The sequence below is a fragment of the Oryctolagus cuniculus genome, chromosome 12, assembly GCF_964237555.1.
Source record: "Oryctolagus cuniculus chromosome 12, mOryCun1.1, whole genome shotgun sequence".
Lineage (NCBI taxonomy): Eukaryota > Metazoa > Chordata > Mammalia > Lagomorpha > Leporidae > Oryctolagus > Oryctolagus cuniculus.
Window position 1 is genome coordinate 50,787,214 of NC_091443.1, and position 21,920 is coordinate 50,809,133.

General features: G+C 54.6%; 1 protein-coding gene and 1 long non-coding RNA gene across 4 annotated transcripts in view; one reads left to right on the plus strand and one right to left on the minus strand.

The window, feature by feature from the left end:
* The window catches only part of NYNRIN (NYN domain and retroviral integrase containing), a 23,611-nt gene continuing 1,691 nt past the window's right edge, over positions 1-21,920 (minus strand). The window contains exons 3-9 of the mRNA XM_051822129.2: positions 11,695-12,353; positions 10,019-11,569; positions 8,340-8,470; positions 8,097-8,193; positions 6,328-6,429; positions 6,044-6,145; positions 1-4,659 (exon numbers count right to left, since the gene is read on the minus strand). Of these exons, the coding sequence (XP_051678089.2) occupies positions 1,743-4,659; positions 6,044-6,145; positions 6,328-6,429; positions 8,097-8,193; positions 8,340-8,470; positions 10,019-11,569; positions 11,695-12,353 (5,559 nt within the window). The 3' untranslated portion in view covers positions 1-1,742. The remainder of the gene's footprint in view (positions 4,660-6,043; positions 6,146-6,327; positions 6,430-8,096; positions 8,194-8,339; positions 8,471-10,018; positions 11,570-11,694; positions 12,354-21,920) is intronic.
* The window catches only part of LOC138844641 (uncharacterized), a 17,545-nt gene continuing 17,361 nt past the window's right edge, over positions 21,737-21,920 (plus strand). For all 3 annotated transcript variants that reach the window (XR_011380786.1, XR_011380787.1, XR_011380788.1), the window contains exon 1: positions 21,737-21,871. This is a non-coding gene — a long non-coding RNA (uncharacterized lncRNA). The remainder of the gene's footprint in view (positions 21,872-21,920) is intronic.

Below are 21,920 nucleotides of genomic sequence, written 5' to 3' on the forward strand. Positions count from 1 at the left end.
CCAATTTGATCCGTTTATTGACAAATCAAATGAAAAAAAAATCATTAAAGGAAGGGTATAAGATTATAAACGTGGTAACAGGGGACTGCACACAGCACCGGGATGGGACAGTGAGGTGGACGCACTACAGAGGGCAGAGCGGGGTAGGAGGAAGGACTGCGCTGTCTGCTCAGAATGCCACAGCTCACCTGCACTCTCAGCTGCCACCCAACCACTCTCCCCTGCACAGGGCTCACAGCTGGGAATGGTTTCAGGACAACAGCCACAGAGTTTGCCTACAAGATTTAGAGAATGGGAGTTGGAAGGAAGGTGGGCATAGGACTTAGAAGGGTTCCCTTGCCTTAACTTGCTGCCAGAACCCTTTTCGTGGTGAACTGGGACCAGGAAGCTCAAGCCATGAACAAGCCATGTGACTTCAGGTAAGTCCCTAGGCCTCTCTCGTGTGCTGTGAAAGACTCCAGTTAGGCTCCACAGGAAGTTCTCCTCGACTCCAACACTTCGCAATGCCAAGTGTCCTGGAAACCCCAGCTGGGCCAGGAAACTGACTCACCTTCCAGAGAAATGAAACCACAGAGACCAGGCACTGGCCTGCATCTGCTGCCTACTCGTTCTGTGGCAGCAATTCAGAGGCACGAGTGATCTTTGCTGAGTATGGCTCTGAGGGAGGTTTTGCTCTACACAGAAGGCAGGTCTAGAGGGATTGGGGGGAGGTAGTGATGCAAGAGAAGCAATCATACACTATATAGGGTCTGGGGGTACAGGATATAATGGAGGTGGAAGGAGTAGAGGGCTATGGGCTTTGGGATGGGGTTGGGATTGCTGGGAGGTAGAGCCTTGCCATGTGCCGGACTGCTCATTTCAGATACCGGCCCCCACCCCCACCCCATCAAACAGAGGCCAGGGCCCCTTGGTCTGGTAAAAGCAGCTCTCTAGGTAGAGATGCCACCATGGGCATCAAGATCCTTGATTCCTGTGGGGTCAACACCCTCAGAGCAGGGGTCAGGAGTTGTCTCCATTGCCTGGAGTCAAATGAGGTAGACCAACTCCCCTGCAGCCCTGCCTTTCCCGTGTTCACACGTGGGTGGTCTCCCAGCCTCCCTCCCTGAGCCCTTGTCCTTGAGGCCCAGAAGGACTGCCAGGCCTTCCTGGATAGCAGGCCAGGCTGAGCCCAACCTAGGAAAGCTGGCCATGAGGCAGGCACCTCACCGCAGTCCTCACGGGTGTGTGTCAGTGACAACCCTGACGACAAAGCCAGGACAGCATGGGTTGGGGGCAGGAACCCACACTAGAGGTTTCTAACTGGAAGAGGACAGTGGTTCTGGTTCTCCCTGCCAGAGCTACACTGTGTCATGGTTAAGACAGCCAGGTGTTAAGACTCGGGGGTCGGGGCTGAATATGCACGCACACATGTGTGCAACTGCACGCCTGCACACGTGTGAAAGGGAAAAGATGTGGAGCCTGGCCTACCTTGCAAAGGGGACTTTCCACTCCCCAGTGTAAAACTGCCCAAGGCTCACATCTGAGAGCCTTGTGCAAATTCTCCCAGATACCCCAAACGGGTTGTCTCCACGGGGACACTGGTCCCCAGTTCAAGGCAATTCAGCAAAGCTTGACATAGCAACTTCTCAACAAAAGGCACAATCAAGGGTCCCGAAAGGGCTGAGAGCACTTCTAGGGGCAGGGGGAGGCCTAGCAGCAGAAACCCAGGACCCCTGGGCAGGAGGCCTCCCCACTGCTCCAGCTCACTGCTCCAAGACCTTGAAAGACAAGGGTGTGCCACTCTTGGCAAAGGCCTTCATCAGGCTGCTGGGATAGATGCAGCCCAGCTTCTCTGGGGTCGGAAAGCCCCACACCCTGTAGAGAGACAGGCTCAGCCGGTCCCCGATATAGAAGGGACCCACCCACTTGGCACTGCTGCCGTTCCTGGGGAGGGACAGCAGGAGGACCTGGTCTCCCACGTTCCACTCCTTCTCCTGGCTCTCCCGCTGGAAACGCCTGTTCTCGGACTTGGAGCTGGCCTTGTCCGCCCCCCTCCAGTGCAGCTCCAGCAGCTCCCCGGTCAGCTGCAGTAGGAAGACGTCCATCTTGAGCCCTTCAAGGTTGGCACTGCTCATCTGCCACCACAGGGGCTCACTCAGCCTCATCTCCCCCCCGGTCAGGACCTGGAAGGGCGAGGCGTCAGCCGAGGAGGCCCTGAAGGCCAGGTGCAGCAAGGGCAGGGAGGCCGCCCACTTCCGGCCATGCAGGAAGATGAACTCCTTGAGGGCCCTCTTGAATTCCCAATAGGCCTCCGAGCTGGCCAGGCCGGGGAACTGGAGGTCCCTGCTCAGAGTGGTGACCTGGGCACCCAGGGCCAGCCCGCAGCTCACCAGGACGTGCCGGGCAAACTGGGGGCCCTGGGCTGCCTCCAGCCGCACGGGCACGCCCCACCTGGCAAACACGTGCTGAAGCAGCACCTGGGCCACAGCCATGTGGGTGTAGGGCTTCAGCGGGAACGCCTCCACCCACCTGGTGTTGGGGTCGGCCACGATGAGCACGTGTTTGTGGCCCTCCTCACTTACAGTGATGGGGCCCACCACCTCGATCTGCAGGTTGGACCAGGGGGCAGTGGACCTGAGGGGCCAGGGGGACTCGATAACCTTCAGCTCACTGCCTACGAGGTGTCGGGGGATGCAGAACAAGCAGCTCCTGCAGTAGTCCCTCACGTGCTCCTGCATCCCGGGCCACCAGCCCAGCAGCCGCAGCTTCTTGTAGGTCTCCTCGGGCCGCTGGTGGCCCCCCATGGGGACGTCATGCACCGAGAAAATCAGGTCCCTCCGGAGCTGCCGGGGGACCACCCAGACCCTGGGCTTCTTTTCTCCCTTGAACAGGAGCATGCCAGTCTCCTCGTCGAGGCTGAGAAAGTTAAAGGCGGGACTGAAAGGTGAGCAGCCGGAGAGCTTCTGCCCAGCCTGCAGCTTGGCAATGATCTCAGCCAGGGTGCTGTCAGCCAGCTGCAAAGCCAGCAGGTTGGGCCTCGAGCCCGGGCCATGGGGAGTCACCACAGGGGCTGGCACGTCCTTTGGCAAATTCCAGCACTCCCCACCGCCCTGGGCGCCCTGCTTGGCCAGGTTGTCCACAGTCACGGCAAACAGAGAGCCCCGGTAGGAGGTACGGTAGATAAAGGGAAGGGAGGGGAGGCCAGAGGTGAGGTCTATGATGTAGGAGAGGAGGCTCGGGTGAGGTAGTGGAGCCCCATCAGAGGAGAGGAAGCCCCGAACCTTCCAGAGGGGCAGCAGCTCCCAGAGGAGGTTGAAGATCCAGTGGCAGTGGGTGAGGAAGACCACCGGGAACGGGGAGTGGCCAAAGCGCTCCAGGCCACAGGCCACAGCCGCCAGGTGCGCGTAGGTAGGCGTGTACGGGGAACAGGAGAAGGACAGCGAGACAGGGGGGCTGTTGGGGGACAAAACGTAGAGACCAAAGCCAGCACACCACTCATCATCGCGGTAGAAGCAATAGCCGGCCATGTGGATGCAGACAAAAGTGGACAGGTCGGAAAAGGGAGGCAGGGCCTGGAAGAAACGGGGCATGGAGGACGCAGGTGTCAGCAGGCGGTTCTCCCCGCGCAGGCCCTGGAGAAGGGTCAGCTCCAGGTCCCGCTTGCCTTTGTCCTGTACCAAGAGGGACCATCGGATCAACCAGGCTTTGGACACCCTGCGGCCCTCCCGCGCCTCGGGGTCCACTGTGGGACGGGAGGCGTAGGAAAGGTCCAGGACCACGGGAGTATCTCCGATCCAGCGGGAAAAATGCTTGAGGGCCCAGGCCACGGCATAGGGGCTGTCTCCCCCAGACTGGGGGCCCTCACTGTCCTCGTCGGGGAGGAGGGGCTTGGAGGTATAGGCGACAGGGTGCTTCCTCCCAGAGTGCTCCTGGTGGAGGATGGCCGTCAGGGCCACCTGGCTCACGGTCACCTCCAGGTGGAAGGGCAGCTGGGAATCGGGGGCCGTGAGGCACAGCGCGGACACCAGGGCTCGCTTGAGAGCCAGGAAGGCCTTCTCGTGCTCCCGGTCCCACTGCCAGTCTGGCTTCTGCTTGAGGAGGCTGTGCAGGGGGCCCATGAGGACCTCGTAGTCAGGGATGTCTTCGCGGTGCGAGTCCATGAACCCCACGAAGAAGGAGAGAGCGGTGAAGTTGCTGGGGACTGTCAGCTGTGCCAGGTGGGCAAGCACCTGCTGGCAAGGAGCTTTCCCGTCCCAGGGGATGCCCAGGTGGGGAGAAGCCACCCCTGGCAGGAGGTCGATGTCCAGGGCCCCATCGGGGGGGTCGTGGAGGCTGAGGCACCGGAGGATTTCCTCCGAAAGGGAAGGGCACTCGACTCCGAACACTGAGGCCAGGGAAGAGCCAAGGTCATCCTCCTCAGCGGGCTTCTGCATCCCCTGCCCCTCCTTCTTCACCTGCTCCTCCACCTCCTTCTTCTCCACTTCTTTCTTCTCCTCCTTCTTCTTCTCCTCCTCCTTCTTCTCCTCTTTCTTCTCCTTCTCCTTCTCTCTGACTCCTCCCACTTTCTGTGCACTCTCTGCAGGCTCAGGGTCAAGGTCACCACTCGATTTATGGATACTGGCTGAGCTGGGAGGAAGAGTCTTCCACACCTTCAGAAAGTTGCCAATATCGGCATCCAACCTATACCAAAACAGAGGGACGGGGGCAGCCCCACCCCAGAGGTCATCACCCACCCTACTCCTCAGAGTGTCCCTGAGGCTGGGCTGGGTGCCAGGCTCAGCCAGGCCCCTGCCCACACAGACTTCTTCCTCCTGCGTGCACCCGAACCACAGCCTCAGAGACCTGCCTGGGCTCTGAAGGCTCCTCAAGCCAAAATGCATCAACGAAGTCACGCTGCAATCACTTTTAAGGCCACCAGTTGGAGAAGAAATGACAGAAGGCTTCAACCTGACCCCAGCATGTGCAGCCCAGCGGTGACCACAGCAAGCAGGAGAGCCTACAGGGGACCTGGGAGGATACAGCAGACTTGGGTGACATCACTGGTAGAATGAGACCTGGGGGCCTGGCCAGGGAAGCAGTGGCCTGCTCCCAAGGTCCTGACCAAGGCTCTCTTCTGGCTCTGAGGAACTGGAAAGTGGGCAACAAGAGGCCTCACAGCGGGTGGAGACCAGAGGATTTGAGTTACTGCAAACCAGTTTTGCTGTCACCAGCAAAGTGACCTTGGGAAGGCCACTCAAGTCTCAGATTCCCCATCTATAAAATGAGACAGTGGTCACTCCCTTCTGGCTCGAGCTGTAGCTCAAAGGAGATTATAAACATGCAAAAAGTCCTACTTGGGGGGCCAGCACTGTGGCATAGCAGGTACAGCCACCACCTGCAGTGCCAACATCCCATATGGGCTCCGGTTTGAATCCTGCTGCTCCACTTCTGACCAGCTCTCTGCTGTGGCCTGGGAAAGCAGTAGAAGATGGCCTACATCCTTGGGCCCCTGCACCCACATGGGAGATCCAGAGGAAGCTCCTGGCTCCTGGCTTCGGATTGGTGCAGCTCCGGCCATTGTGGCCATCTGCGGAGTGAACCAGTGGATGGAAGACCTCTCTCTCTCTTTGCCTCTGCCTCTCTGTAACTCTGCTTTTCAAATAAATAAATAAATCTAAAAAAAAAAAGTCCTATTTGGTTTATACTCTAGACATCACAATAAAGGCCATTCACGGCAGCGCTGGTACCATTAGCCTAAATGGAAGTAGCCAAATGGGCCTCAACTTGCTGGGTGGGTGTACGCTCATGCTATGAATACCACACGTGAGCTCCATGAATGAGCACAGCGTGTATCAACAAGAATAAATAAACTGCTGAGTGCAAATGCCAGGTGAGGAAGGCAACATAAGGTGCTGAAGCATGTGTAGAAACGTTAACCATACTGCAAGTGGACGCACCAACACCTGGCAGAAGGATAAAAACGTGAAAGAAGTCAGATCACTCTGCTCACCGATGAGCATTGGACAGATGTCGGCTAGCACCAGGGAGAAGTTTCTGGCCAGTCTCGGGGGGCCTGCTCTGTTACCTGTTGGGCTTCTTCAGAAACTCATCCAAGGTGGGGCCATCACGGCCCAGAGGGTCATCGGGCACCATGAAGAGATTCCCAGCAAAGGTGAAAGGGAGCAGCCTGGATCCGGGAGAGAAGGGGCAAGGTCACAGAGGAGCTCTTGATTCGCCAGTGCCCTGTGGCTGCTTGGTGTCCCCATCTCCCGGCCGGCCCCTCGCCCTGCCCCAACATCCTCCCTCCCCATCAGGCTTCCCGACACCTAAGATGAGAGAAGAGCTCAAGCGCCCAGGCAGCCATCTCACCGATCTTTGACCATCAGTTTCTTGGAACTATTCATCAGGACGTGGATCTGCTCGTTGGTCACAATGATGCCATCTGTCTCTTCCGCCAGCTTCACCATGAACCTGCAGGGAATGGCAGGTAGCACAAAAGACCTGGTAACCAGTCCCTCACTTCCCGAGGCCTCGGAGAAAGTGAATTTGCATCTTCACATTAAGGTGCATCAGACGAAAACATTGCCCTTCACAGCCGTGCCCCTGCGCAGCGAGCTGGGGAGGTGAACTTGGATGCATACACTCCAACCACATATACAAACACATGCCACTATTATACACATAGGCATACATATATACATGCGCAGGACAGAAACCCGTATAACTCGTCCACATTCACACATGTATATTTACTGCTTCTGTTTTCACATCTGTAAAATACCTATCCCATACTGCTGTGAAGATTACATGCCATGAAATGTCTAGGTCAGTGGCTGCCACACAGCATATGCACAGATACTCCAGTGTTACACTTCCCCAATGCACAGTATCCATATGCGTGCCAAGACACACATACGCACTATGCTGACACACCTGAGAACACATATCTGAATCAACAAACCCACTGCCAACAATCACCTCTAAAGAAGCTGTGACCAGGAAAGAAAGCAGAAGTTCCCTACTGCTCAGCATTCGCTGAAGATTTCCATTCCAGCTACCCTAAGCATGCCGTTCCCCAAGTACCCAGCAGGGGGGCCTTCTGCAGAAAAATTGTCTTCCCTCAAACCTGGGGCCAGAACTTAGAGGCATTAAATTTAGAGCCACCAAAAACTCCTGTTAGTGCCCTGGAGAAGGGTACTGGCTGCTCCCAGGACACTCAGCTTCTGACTCCAGCTTCCTGCTAATGCAGACCCTGGGAGGCAGCAAGGATGGTGCAACCGCCTGGGTCCCTGCCACCCACTCAGGAGACCCTCAGGGTTCCTGTGGTCCCAGCACAATCCCAGCTGTTTCGGGCATTGGGGAGTGAACCAAATGGTCTGTGTCATTCTGCCTTCAAACAAGGGAAAGTGTTACAACTTCAGTGACCCCAAAGACCTCACCCAAGCATGTGGCTCTCAGAGGAGGGACGCCTGAGCTGCACTGCCCTACCCTGCCTTTCCCAGGTCTAAAACCTCAGTGGGTGCCAGGTCTTGGGAAAAGTGGAGAGAAACAGAATTTCTCCCTCCCTGGCAAGGGCAGTCCCTAAATGAAGCAAAGACTTCTGTGTGCCCAGGACGAGTGACAACAGCAGACCCCTCCAGCCCGCCCCAGCACGGGCAGGCACACGGCTCTCGCTCCCTGGGTGCACGGGTCCTGTACTTGGGCCTTAGGTAGACCAAACCAATCTAGCTCCACCATCCAGAGCCCTGCCAGGGCCCCATGTACCTACAGCCACACACACGCACCTCCTCCCAGTGCCAGGGTTAGGGAGAGGAAGAGATCAGAAGAGTGCCTTGAGACATGAACTTCAACCCAAATAGGAACCCCAAATCTGGGGTACCTCTGGTGCTCACTCAAAGGCTGCAAGTCCCCTGGGCTGCTGGGGGAAGAAAGCCTGTTAACTCAGGGACGTGGAGCACCCATGTGACAAGATCAGGAGCAACCCCTGGGCTTGGTCAGAGCCGACCTTGAGCCCTCTGCTCCCAATGTCCTGCCCTCTGCCCTCAGACAGCCATGGCCATCCCCATGCCCCTGACGGGTCTGCCTCCATTTCCCTGCAAGCCTGGCCTGCCACAAACAAGGCGTGGGGACTGGCACACCTGTAATCGTAGGTGGTGATCTTCTTGCCGTTCTCAAGCTGAGACGGGGTGATTGAAAGCATCTTGAGTGAGTGTAGCTTGTTCAGAAAGTGGCTCTCTGGGGGAGAAAGGCAGAAGACAGACACGGTCAGGAGAAGGGCGGAGTGGAAAAGGCCAAGGTGGGGTGGGGGCAGAAGAGCAGGGAGGAGAAAAGTGGAGGTAGGGGAGCAGGGCGGAGGGCTGGCAGGGCAGCAGACACCTCACCTCTCACCCTCCTGTTCTTCTTCAGCTGCCAGGTGGGTATGAACACCGTGACCTCTCGGTGGCCCCGGTTCCAGAAATACTGCACCGCCATGGCAATGCCTCGGCAGGAGAAGAAGTGCTGCAGGCCGTGCCTGGGGAGGGTGGGAAGAGCTCAGGGGATGGAGGCCTCCCCCAGAGTCAGGCCTGGGGCAGCAAACAGGCAATGCAGGGGTAGGGGGGTGAAGGGGTGGGGGAGAGGCGGGGACGGGACACAGACACACACACCCCAACAACTTCCCTCTCCCTACTTCAGCCTCAAACATCCCAGGAGCGCCTCCTGGGGGTAAGCCAGCACCAGACACAGGGTGCGTGCGTGCGTGCGTGCGTGTATGAATTTGTCTCTCCCTCTCTCTCTGTCACTCTTTCAAACAAATAAATAAATATTTAAAAAGAGAGAGAGAAGAGGAAGTCAGCCTTTACACTCAAAGCCTGTACATTTAAAGCTTAATGCAAACAAGACTTCCCTGACCACCTACTGTGTACCTGAAGTGCACTCAGCACAAACGCCCTACATGTGGCAAATGAAGCAGTGTTGCATATATTTCTTTGGTTTCTAAAGATTTATTTACTGTGACCGGTACTGTGGCATAGCGGGTAAAGCTATGAGTCCTGGCTGCTCCTCTTCCAACCCAGCTCTCTGCTAAGGCCTGGGAAAGCAGCAGATGGCCCAAGTCCTTGGGCCCTTGCACCCGCGTGGGAGACCTGGAGGAAGCTCCTGGCTCCTGGCTCCAGATCAGCGCAGTTCTGGCCATTTTGGCCATCTGGGGAGTGAACCAGGGGTTGGAAGACGTCTCTGCCTCTGCCTCTGCCTCTGCCTCCTTATGACTCTGCCTTTCAAATAAATAAATAAAACTTAAAAAAGAGATCGATTTACTTATTTATTTAAAAGGCAGAGTAACAGGGAAAGGAAGAGACAAAGGAAGAAAACTTTCATCCTCTGGTTCACAACCCCAAATGACTGCAAGTACTGGGCATGCTCTGGGCCATAGCCAAGAGCCTAGAACTCCATTCAGGTCTCCCACATGGGAGGCAGGGGCCCAAGTACTTGGGCCATCCTCTGCTGCCCTCCTAGGCACCTTAGCAGGGAGCTGGATGGGAAGTGGCACAGACAGGACTTGAACTGGAGCTCTGAAATTGGATGCTGGTGTCACAGCAGCAGCTTAACGCACTGCACCCTAACACCGGCCCCTCTCGTGTGTATATCTGCTAATGCCTCCACAGCAACAACTGTCTGCGAAGGAGATCTCCAAGGGCTGGCCGCTCAGGGGAAGCTTCCCACAGGAGATATGCATTTGGCCTTGAAGTTTGCGCAAAACGTTCAAGAGCCAGCCTGGAGGGAACACGGGCTTCAGCAGATCTGAACCCAAGGCTGCCCACTCTGGGACCCTTGGGCAAGCCTCGGGGACCCTGGGTAAGACTCCTCACCTCTGAGCCTATTTCTGCTCCACAAACGAGGGAAAGCAGAAAACAAACCAGCTTTGCAGGGCTGCCATGTGGGGTCTGTGCACACTGCCTGGTGCACAGAAGCCAACGTGTACTACCTCCCTCCCCTCTTCTTCCCCGAACTTGAACCCCATGTCACCCACGTGGAGGCCAGGGAGGGATGTCACACTCTCTCCCCGACACCCGCGGCTACTCACACCATGGCCACGCTGCTGCCGTCAATGACCACTCTCCTCAAGCTCTGGTTCCCGGGTTCCCCCGACAGGTTCAGCTCGAAGGGCGTATTCAGGGCCTCGTGGTACCGCTGGAAGCTGGTCACAGTGTTCTTGGCCTGCTGGTTGCGAGGCAGCTGCCTCGGGGTCCCCTCCCAAGCCCCCAGGAGCCCCTCCATCTGAAATGGGTGCTTACTGCTGGCGGCCAAAGTGCCACTGGGCTGGCGACCCTGCCTGCCAGCCTCCCCCTGGCTCTTTGGTGAGGCGGTACTACCCCTTGACGAAGGCTGGACCTCCCTCAGAAGTTTGGCCACATCCAAGGCAGGCTTTGCCTCCGTGGGCGCCTTCTGAGTTGCAGGTGTTTTGGGAGCTTTGGGAGCTTTGGAAGCAGCAGGTGCTTTGGGGGTTGTAGGTGCTTTGGGAGTGGTAGACTCTGTTTTCCTGGCAGCCCCCGACGGAGCTTTGGGTGTTTTGGAGCCAGCAGGTGGTGTCTTTGCTGCAGGTGCCTTCTGAGCTGCGCGAGTTTTGGGATTTGCAGCCGCCACTTGAGCTGTTGCCGCTGCCGCTGGCTGCCCAGCTGCATGTGGAGTCGTGGGCATCACTTGAGCCGCTGGCTCTGCTGGAGCCAAAGGCACTTTCGGCGTTGTGGGCTCTGTGGGCACCGCCGGCCTCCCTTGGGCTGTAGGCACCTGGGTGGTGGCTGGCAGCTCCTGAGGGGTGGGTGGGTTTTCAGCTTTGGGGACTGCTGCAACCAGGGGCACTTGGTGAGTTTCAGGCACTGTTTGAACTTCAGGTACTGATTGAGCGGTCTGCCCGCCTTGAGCCGTGGGCACCTCTTGCCCTGCGGGTGGCACTGGAGAGGACCCCTCTCCCAGCCCCTTACAATCCGACTGCGTATTATTGCCCTGATCCCCCGGCTGACCCCCAACTGGGAGGCAGGGTGCAGAGGGCAAAGGCGGCCCTATCTGCGGAAGACCCAGCCTCACCTCGTCCTTTACATTCGAGGCCCCTGGGACCAGCAATACACTCATGATCTTCTGGGGGGTCTCTGGCTTCGGGCAGTTCTGTAGGACCGTCTCTGTCCCCAGCCCCTCATCCGGTCTACAAGCTGGGCTCTCTGCACTGGGCAGAGGAACCAGCTCCTTCTGCTTCCACTCCAGGTTTAAGGGCAAAGGAGCCGGCCCTGGCAACTTCAACTGAATGGCGCCCAGCGGCCTCCCCTGCCAGAAGGGGAAAGTGAAGCACGCCTGGGACAGGAGCCAGGCCAGGTGCAGAGAATGCAGCTCATTGATCCTCCAGAAAGTTGTAGCAATAGCCCCCGGCCACAAGGCGGGCCCTGGGGCCCAGGCCCTCCACGGCGGGCACACACTCAGGGCTGACACAGGAGGCTGCAAGGGGAGTTTATCGTCCAGCCTGTGGGCCTGCCTGGGCTGCAGCAAGGCTGGTGTGCTGATGGCGGAGACTGGGCTGCTGGTGGCTTGTGCTGGCTCCTCCTCGCGAGCTCCGTCCGTACCACTTTGTTTGCTGGAGCCGACCCTGGAAGAAGCCCAAGTTTGTTGTAAAGGTCGGGGGGCCCACTTGGGCCAGGACGACTGCTCTTTACTTGGGGTGGGAGAGCAAGGGCAGGGTGAGGAGAGCCAGACACATCCTGCAGAACTTACCGTACCAGCTGGTTTGCCGTCTCCTGCTGTGTGCTCTGAGCTGAGGTCAGGGACCTGGTGGCTCCCAGACTGGATAATCTCTTGGAATTTTCGGAGCCCCCATTCCGAAGGGCCCCCATCTCCAGGAAGGACCCAGGACTCTCAGCCACGGATACCAGGGCTGAGCCCTCCTTCTGCTGCTGGGGAGGGCAGATCAGGACCTCTGGGTCGGAGTGGGGATTGGAGATGCCAAAGTGGCCAAGCCACTCGATGATGTCCTCCTTGCCAGCGGCATCACGCACCAGGCTCAGTAGCAGTTCCTGGACTGCGGGGGGCAACTGCAGCAGGTCCCCTGCATGCTGGTCCCCACGGATCCAGACCAGGGCCCCAAAGGCCCGGGTCACCTCGGCCTCCCAGACACCTCGGGGGGTCAGCAGAGAGGCAGGGCCCCAGCGCAGCCGCGCCACCAGCTCCTCCAGCCAGTTCTGGGTCATGATGAAGGACTCGGTCAGCCCGCCTACCATCAAGGAGCCAGGGGGGCCAGGCACCAGGTAGGCCAGGGTGCTCCAGCAGAGGCAGTCCAGGAAGAGGCCCCGGGCCCCGAGGAAGGCACAGTGCAGGATCGGTGGGTAGCGGACCTCTTTCCACAGCTCGGGGCTGCACAGGCCCTTCAGATACTCCTGGCAAGATGGGGCAAGCAACAAGAGCCATTAGGGGGCTGCCCCGGGTTCTGTCCCTTCTTCCCAGCCGGCCAGCCCTCTCCAGCCATGTGCCCTCCCCCTGCCCACCATGAGCCAAATGACTCCCCAGGGCCAGTGGCTCTCTCCCTGCTCCTGCTCCCTTGCACATCCTGCTCCCCAGGGAACCGTGACAGAGTGGGCTCACAGTCAAGAGACTCGGTTCCAGTTCCAACTTGATCTCGGTAGATTAGGTGGGAAATGTGTCATCTCAGGGCTAAACTAGACACTCCTGAGGTCCAGCCCTTCAGAATTAAGAGCTCAGGGAAAAGGGATCGCACTGTGAGCCCCCTCCATGGGCCAAGACCATCTGCAACCTGGGGCAAGTTATTTCTACCCTGTCCTACCCCCACCCCCCAACACACGCAGGCTCCAGCTTCTACCTGTGCTTCCTCACCTTGGGGCCAAGAGTGGTTTCTGCCTCATTACTACTGTGATGCCTCCGTGGGCCCATCCACAGCGAACACCTGGGACGGCACACCTACCCCCGTGCCACCAGCTCAGGAGTGCAGCGGAGCTTGCCCAAGGGCACACAGCTAAGGATGACTGGGTCAGGATCGCCACCCAAGTCTGCCTGACTCCGCAACCAGAGCCCTTCCCACCTCTCCCGGCTGACTGCTCAGGGACGACAGGGTAAGCCTAGGGGATTCTGGGTAATCGCCCCTCCAGAAGGTCTCTAGCACGACCTGTACCTGTGACCATGGCAACTCTGTCGCCCAGAGGAGACACAGGAGGAGATAAGGCACTCGGCCAGTGTGCAGGGAAACAGCCGCCCCTCCCCACCGCATGCACACAGTGCCTGGGCCAAAGGCAGGGCTCCAGCATTCACAGGGCTCATGCTCTCAGCCTTCAACAGCAGCAGGGGTGGGAGAGGTTGGGTGCCTCCTCCCTAGGACTGAGCATGGCCCCGTAAGCCCCAAGGGGGCATGAGCTTAATCAACCATGAGGACAGCACTCGTCCTCCGGTACTTCCACACATGTCTAGGACAGGTAGCCCTCTGCTCACTTTCCCCAGACAGTTGCAGATCGAACACTTCATATTGGGTGCCCAACAGCCAGCACCTCTGCTCAGGCCCAGGCCACCCTTCCCTGCTTGGGCCTACACTCATCTCCTCTACCTGGCCCAGGCCGTGGACCTGCAATCCCTTCCTGCAAGGGGAAGCCACGTCTAGCCCCCTTGCAATCAGTCCAAAACCAGCTCAACACCTACTGAGATCCCAAGCCGACCCCTCCCAGGTGAACCTCAGCAGGTCCCACTCTCATAGACCTGAACAAATGCGTACCTCACATTCCAAGGACATGGAAACAGGGTGTGAAAATGAAGAGGTGTGCTGAGAAGACAACCATTGGGGGTTTCTTTCTCTTTTTGCATGTTTATTGTTATACCATCTGTTCAACTTTTTAAATTAAAAAGTACCCAGAAACTTACATTATGTTCAAAATAATAAAATCTGAACTAACATTTATTGAGAATTTACTATGTGTCAGGCACTTTACACACATTATATCTCACTTGTTCCTCTCCCAACCCTGTAAGGAAATCACTATGAGGCTCATTTTGGGTGCATAAGGAGGCCACGTACCCAAGGTCCCACAAGATCGGCTGGGACACTCAGGCTGACTCCACGGCTAAGTCGGGGGTCTTAACCATGATGCTATCTGTACTGTAGTCCAAGGGAAGGGAAGGAAACAACAGGATTCTACAGCAAGCAGTAGCCCAGAAAATACTAGAACAACTCAACCGCCTACAACCCACACAGATCTTTTTCCTCCAAGAGAAGAAAAAGTAGAGGAGGAGGAACACTGAAATAGGTAAAGGATACAGAGGAGCAGAAGAAAGCACAGAAAACATGTTTGTAAAAACATATTTCCTGGGGTCAGGGTTGTGATGTAGAGGGTCAAGCCGCCGCCTGCGGTGCCGGCATCCCATATGGGCAGTGGCTGCTCCGCCTCCTATCCAGCTCTCTGCTGATGGACTAGGAAAGTGGCAGAAAACAGTCCAAGTGTTTGGGTCCCTGCGCCCATTGGGGAAACCCAGAGGAGGCTCCTGGCTCCTGGCTTTAGCCTGGCTCAGCCCCAGCCATTGCAGCCATTTGGGGAGTGAACCAGTAGATGGAAGGTCTCCGTCTCTCCCTCCCTCTCTCTCTGTAACTCTGCATTTTTTTTTTTTTAAGAATTATTCTATTTATTTGAAAGAGTTACACAGAGAAGGAGAGGCGGAGAGAGAGAGATCTTCCATTCCATTGGTTCATTCCCCAAATGACTGCAACAACCAGAGCTGAGCTGAAGCCAGGAGCTTCTTCCAGGTCTCCCACGTGGGTGCAGGAGCCCAAGGACTTGGGCCATCTTCTACTGCTTTCCCAGGCCATAGCAGAGAGCTGGATCAGAAGTGGAGCAGCCGGGACTCGAACCAGCGCCCATATGGGATGCTGGTGCTGCATGTTAGGGCTTTAACCTACTACACCACAGCGCCGGCCCCTGTAACTCTGCATTTCAAATAAATCAACAAAAACTTTTTAGGAAGCCTCAGAAATCTGAATATAGATCTACCATATGATCTAGCCATCCCACTCCCGGGAATTTATCCAAACCAAAAGAAATCAACATACAAAAGAGTTAGCTGTACCACTATGTTCATTGTAGCACAATTCACAATAGCAAAGATATGGAATCAATCCAGATGTCCATCAACTGTTGACTGGATAAAGAAATTAGGGTATAGGCACACTATGGAGTACTATTCAGCTGTAAAAAAAAAAATGAAATCCTGTCTTTTACAACAAAATGGTTGCAACTGGAAACCATTATACTAAGTGAAATTAAGCCAGTCCTAAAAAGACAGATATCAGATGTTTTCCCTGAAATAAGGTAACTAATAGAGCAGCTGAAATGTAATGCATTGGAGTGAAACAGACACTGTGAGATTCGATGGTTGTCTACAGCCCTTTTCTCTTCTGTTGCGAAATAGCGGGTTTTTTTTCTCATTTATTTTTTCTTCATACTATTTGTTGAAGTCTTTTACTTAGTGTAGGGTTAACTATATTATCATTAAGTAAACTGGAAATAGATCTTTGTAAAAATTAAGAGTGGGGAATGTGAGAGGGAGGAGGATGGGTTGAAGCATTGGTAGGGGGGAGGTCACCATGTTCCTAAATCTGTATATATGAAATACATGAAAGTTGCATGACTTAAATAAAATTTAAAAAAATAAAAAAAAATTTAATGAAAAAAAAAAAAATATGTCCCTAGCAGACAGTGTTCTCAAATCTCTGTTAACACCACGCTCCCCCATAGCACCAGCCCCAATCAGCTGTTTGTCCCTCACCCGTATTTATACAAGGGTTACCAGAAATATGAGAAAAACTGCGCCTGCGAAACACAGCGGCCATAACACACTGGGAAAAAAGGTAATGGAAAGAGGAGAAAGTAGGTAGGGGGAAGGAAATGCCAAAATGTTGACTATCATCACTCTCCTCAGCTAGATAACAGCACATGGCACACACTCAGAGAATAGGGTGGGGCCGGTAGAGCCACCGCCTGCAGTGCCGCCATCCCATATCAGTGTCGGCTGCTCCACTTCCGATCCAGCTCCCTGCTAATGTGCCTAGGAAAACAGCAGAAAATGGCCCAATTCCTTGGGCCCCTGCACCCAAGTGAGAGCCTCGGAAGAAGCTCCAGGCTCCTGGCTTCAGATCAACCCAGCTCTAGCCATTGTGGCCATCTGGGGAGTGAAACAACAGATAAAAGACCTCTCCTCTTTCATCTGTAGCTCTGCCTCTGCCTTGACCTCTGCTTCTCAAATAAATAAATCTTTGGGGAAAAGAGAGAGAGAGAGAGAGAGAGAGAGAGAGAGAGAGAGAGATAATACAGTGTTGCTTTTTTCAGAGGAGAGAATGTAAATGACTTCTAGCCATTACAAATATGATGGCATAAATATTTCTTGAAAGATCCGAGAAAAAGGCTGGAAGACAACGTTGAGGAAGCCTTCAACAAGCAGAGCAAAGTTGCCAGCATTGTGTTCCAGCGGGTTAAGCCACTGCCCGTGACGCTGGCATCCCATGTCTGAGTCCTGGCTGCATTCCTTCCAATCTAGCTTCCTGCTAATGTGCTCGGGAAAACAACAGATGATGGCCCAAGTATTTGGGCCGCTGCCACCCACAAGGGAAATGGGGATGGAGTTCCTGGCTCCAAGATTCAGCCTAGACAAGCCCTGGCTGTTACAGGCATTTAGGGAATGAACCAACAGATGGAAGATACCTCTCTCTCTCTATCTCTCTCTCACTTACTCCACCCCCTGCCACCGCCTTTCAAATGAATTAGTCACTCATTAAAAAGAAAAGAAAAATTAAACGTAAAAGCAAAATAGAAGAAAACAAATAGGAAACACTCAGTGTTTGAATAGGAGTTCAAGAAAGAGAAAATGCAGGGCTGGTGCTGTGACATCGTGGGTAAAGCAGCTGCATCCCATATGGGCACTGGTTCGAATCCTGGCTGCTCCACTTCTGATCCAGCTCTCTGCTGTGGCCTGGGAAAGCAGTAGAAGATGGCCCAAGTCCTCAGACCCCTGCACCCACGTGGGAGACCTGGAAGAAGCTCCTGGCTCCTGGCTTCAGATCAGCTCAGCTCTGGCCATTGTGGTCATCTGAGGAGTGAACCAGCTGATGGAAGACCTCTCTCTCTCTCTCTCTCTCTCTGCCTCTCCTTCTCTCTGTGTAACTCTGATTTTCAAATAAATAAATAAATCTTAAGAAAAAAAAGAGAAGACAGAGAAAGCACAGGGGAGAAAATCACCCACAGGCCGGCGCCGCGGCTCACTAGGCTAATCCTCCGCCTTGTGGTGCCGGCATACCAGGTTCTAGTCCCGGTCGGGGCGCCGGATTCTGTCCCAGTTGCCCCTCTTCCAGGCCAGCTCTCTGCTATGGCCTGGAAGTGAAGTGGAGGATGGCCCAAGTGCTTGGGCCCTGCACCCCATGGGAGACCAGGAGAAGCACCTGGCTCCTGGCTCCTGCTTTCGGATCAGCACGGTGCGCCAGCCGCAGCGCGCCGACCGCGGCGGCCATTGGAGGATGAACCAACGGCAAAGGAAGACCTTTCTCTCTGTCTCTCTCTCTCACTGTCCACTCCACCTGTCAAAAAAAGAAAAAATCACCCACAAAACAGTCCCCAGATTCCCTGCAGACCATGAACGGCCCGACAGAAGGGCCGGCTGCGTCCATCAGAGGTGACCAACAGTGGATGCACACAGAGACGCACACAGGAGCTGCACGGGGAGAGCTCAGAACACTCGGGGACACTGCAAACCTCCAGACAGAAGCAGGATCTCTACCACGGGCCAGGGTATAGCTTCAGGCTTCAAGCTCCTGCAGAGCAAGCTGTCCATGTCCTCCCACTTCTGAAAATAATCTCCCATCCATAATTCAACAGCTACACTATCGATCAATCAAGTGACCTTCTCACACACAGCCATTTCTCGCCTACAAAATCTTTCTCGGGAAACATTTGTCTTAGTCTGTTTTCTGCAGCATAACAGCACACCTCAGACTTGTCCTCTACATTGATGAGAGATGTATTTGGCTGGGAAGTCCAAGAGCATGAGAGCAAGGCTTGGGAGGGCACGAGGGCACGTGAGACCAGAGAGCTGGCACGAGGGGCCCACACTTGTAGCCAACCCATTCCCGTGATCTCTACTGGAACCTCATTCTCCAATAACAGCCTCAGTGTACTTAGGAGGGCAAAGCCCTCATGACTTAATCACTTTTGATCACTATTACAAAGGCAATGAGTTTTAGAGGGGACACTCAAACCAGGGCACTGATGGAGAAAAATTTTCCAGCACATCAAGGAAGAAAACTTAGAAAGAAGATTGAGCATAGAACAGAAGCAAAAACAATCTCCAGGCTGACACTGAAGTGAAAGCTCAGAATTCACTCATCCAGTGAACAAATCCTTACTGGCCACTGGCGCCACACCAGGCAGTTTTAGCATGACAACTGTCATCGCAGGACAGGAGGATACAATCCAGACAGCACACTGAAAGCAGGTGTCTGTGCACCCTTTGCTACTGCACCGTTTTTAGCTTGATGACACCACTGATGGATATATTCTACCAACCTGAGAAAGAAAAAGCCATGTGGTCCAGGAAACAAGGTATTTAACAAAGGAAAAGGCAGTGTGATGCCAAGGGTGCCAGCAAACTGAAGTCTCAGGACGACAGGTTGCTGGCCTGGAAAGCAACTGACCAGACAGAAGGAAAGATGTCTCCACGGCAGGGAAAAAAACTGAGACAGAAAGAATATCTTGAGGGGCCAGCCCTGTGGCATAGTGGGTAAAGCTGTGGTCTATAGTACCAGCATCCCATGTGAGTGCCAGTTCTAGTCCCGGCCACTCCATTTCCAGTCCAGCTTTCTGCTGTGGCTTGGGAAAGCAGCAGAAAATGGACCAAGTCCTTGGGCCCCTGCACCCACATGGGAGACCAAGAAGCTCCAGGCTCCTGGCTTTGGATTGGCCCAACTCCAGGAGTTGCAGCCATTTGGGGAGTGAGCAACAGATGGAAAACCTCTCTCTCTGCCTCTGCCTCTTTGTAAGTCTGCCTTTCAAATAAATAAATAAATCTTAAAAAAAAAAAAAAAAAAAAAGAAGGAATCTCTTGAACTGGTAGACTGAGCTTCTAGAAAATTGTACTGAGGGTGCTGTTGTGACATAATGGGTGAAGCCTCCACCTGCAATGCCAGGACCCTAAATGGGCATTGATTCAAGTCCCGGCTGTTCCACTTCTGATCCAGCTCCCAGCTGATGCACCTGGGAAAGCAGCACAGGATGACCCAAGTGCTTGGACCCCTGCACCCACATGGGAGATCCAAAAGAAGCTCCTGGTTCCTGGCTTCAGCCTGGTTTAGCCCTGGCCATTGTGGCCATTTGGGGAGTGCACCAGGATGGTAGGTCTCTCTATCCCTCCTTCTCTTTCTCTCTCTCTCTCTATAACCCTAACTTTCAGATAAATTTTTAAAATAAATAATTTTTTAAAAAAAATGAAAGAAAGAAAAATTCTACTGAGAAACTCCTGGGAGATGTAAGTGTTAGTAATAGGCACAAAGAAAACCAAACAAACTGAAAAACAGGAAGTTCTTTAACCTCAGTGAAAACAAAAAGCAAAAAAGAAATCACAGCATACTTCCTCGCTTACATGTGACCAGTGTGTGCATGGCACAATGAGGCAAGTACCGAATGCTGACTGAACAGACAAGTGAAACAAAACTAAACTGGAAAGCAAGAAGGAGCAGCATTGTAGGGGAGATAAGTCGGAGCCGACGCTGTGGCAAAGTGGATAAAGCCACCGCCTGCGGTGCTGGCATCCCGTATGGGAGCCGGTTCAAGTCCCGGCTGCTCCTCTTCTAATTCAGCTCTCTGATGTGGGAAAGCAGTGGGAGATGGCCCAAATGCTTGGGCCCCTGCACCAGAAGAAGCTCCTGGCTCCTGGCTTTGGACTGGTCCAGCCCCGGCTGTTGCAGCCATTTGGGGAGTGAACCAACAGATGGAGGAGCTTTCTCTCTCTGTCTTTCTCTGTCTGTCACTCCGTCTTTCAAATAAATAAGTAAAATATTTTTTAAAAAGGAAAAGCAGTGTTAGGCATCCCCAGCACCACGAGGAGGGCTGACTGGTCCCTGGCTGGGGGCCGTCCTGATTTGTGGCATCTGCCCATTTCCCATGGCATAAGCACTCCCACCATGACCGATTCCTGCATGGCCTTGCATAGGTAACAGAATTCTAACAGGCAGGAAACACTTTCCTGACCACAGCCAACTTCCGTGGTGCTGCTCTGAGTTACTGTGGCAAAGGGGCAGGTGAACCTCCACCTGAGAGCCAAGGCACACCCTGTCCCAGAGTTCCTGACCCTCCTCTCCAGAAGCCACCGTCTGTGGGCTCCCATCACCTCTCTCCCCATCCCTAGAGAGGAAGAGACAAGCACATGCCCTCTCCTCCCTGCTGCCCAGCCTCGCAGAGCTGCGGAGGAGGGCAGAGGGGCTGAGCGGGGCTTGTCCCTGACCATTATTTATTTATTTATTTTTGACAGGCAGAGTTAGACAGTGAGAGAGAGAGACAGAGAGAAAGGTCTTCCTTCTGTTGGTTCACCCCCCAAATGGCCGGCGTGCTGCGCTGATCCGAAGGCAGGAGCCAGGTGCTTCCTCCTGGTCTCCCATGCGGGTGCAGGGCCCAAGTACTTGGGCCATCCTCCACTGCCTTCCCGGGCCACAGCAGAGAGCTGGCCTGGAAGAGGGGCAACCGGGACAGAATCCAGTGCCCCAACCGGGACTAGAACCCAGGGTGCCGGCGCCACTGGCGAAGGATTAGCCTAGTGAGCCACGGCACTGGCCATCCCTGACCATTATTAAAACCTCCTCTCCAGAGGCTGATTCCACCTCTGAGAGGCCAGGCCTCCCCAGCATCTGTTTGGCTACCCAGGATTGTGATTTACAGCAATGTCTTCGACAAGTTAAAGGTATTGTTGAGCTCCACAGAGATTTTCCTGGAAAACCAACTGCACATAATACAAAAATCACCAGGCCCTTCTCCAGATGAACCTGTATGTGTCCTGACCCCTTCACCTCTTACACCCAAACCAGCCACCGCACCCTCACCCTCCGCCATCCTGCAGCCTGTCGCCTCACAGCGTCCTCTCTGCCACCAGGCTATATATAATAGCCCATTATTATCAGAGCGTGTGATTCCTTGTCCCGACACCCGACAACCAAGATTGGGGTGGGCCACACCATCTCCACGTGGAAACCACTAGGCAGGCAGCCTTACCTTTGGAAATGTTCCTATCAGATTGCAGGACCTCAGAGTATTTAATTCAAGCCACTCACTTTAACCACAAGGAGAGGGGAGACTGTCTCAAAGTTACATAGCCAGTTCATAACACCTGACATCTACACTCCGTAGCTCTGTGCATTTTGTAAAAGTATCTCAGGTGCCTCTCACACCCCTCCTTGAAGTCGGTATTGTTATATTCTGTCTTACCAATGAGGAAATAGGCTCAAGAGAGGGGAAGTTTTTTGATCCAGGGCACTAATTAGAAGGTTGCAAACCCCAGGCTGTAACTCTGCCCACTACACCCCTCTTATCCCCGCTGTAACTTGGTGACATCAAACCCAGACCTCCTAACTCCTGGGACAAAACCCTATTCTCTCCACCTTTCCTGTCCTGCTCCAAACCCCCAACAATCTATACTTTCTGTTCATTCTGTTCAGGAAGGGTGGGAGTTACCCAGCAAGGGAAATGGGGAGATGGAGACGGGGACAGGAGGAGCCACTGGTTACATTAGCAGGGCTTAGGGTGGGAGCTGGCATGTGAGGAGCCCTGGCTCAGAGAAAAAGCCTTGTGGCAGCCACTGGTGGGGCTGCAGCAGAGAGGCCTGGAGAAGCTGATCCAGGATTTGAGCAAGGAGCTAGCCCCTTAAAAGGGTGAGCTGCTGTGTTTTTTAGCAACAAAAAAAAAAATTAAGAACCCAAA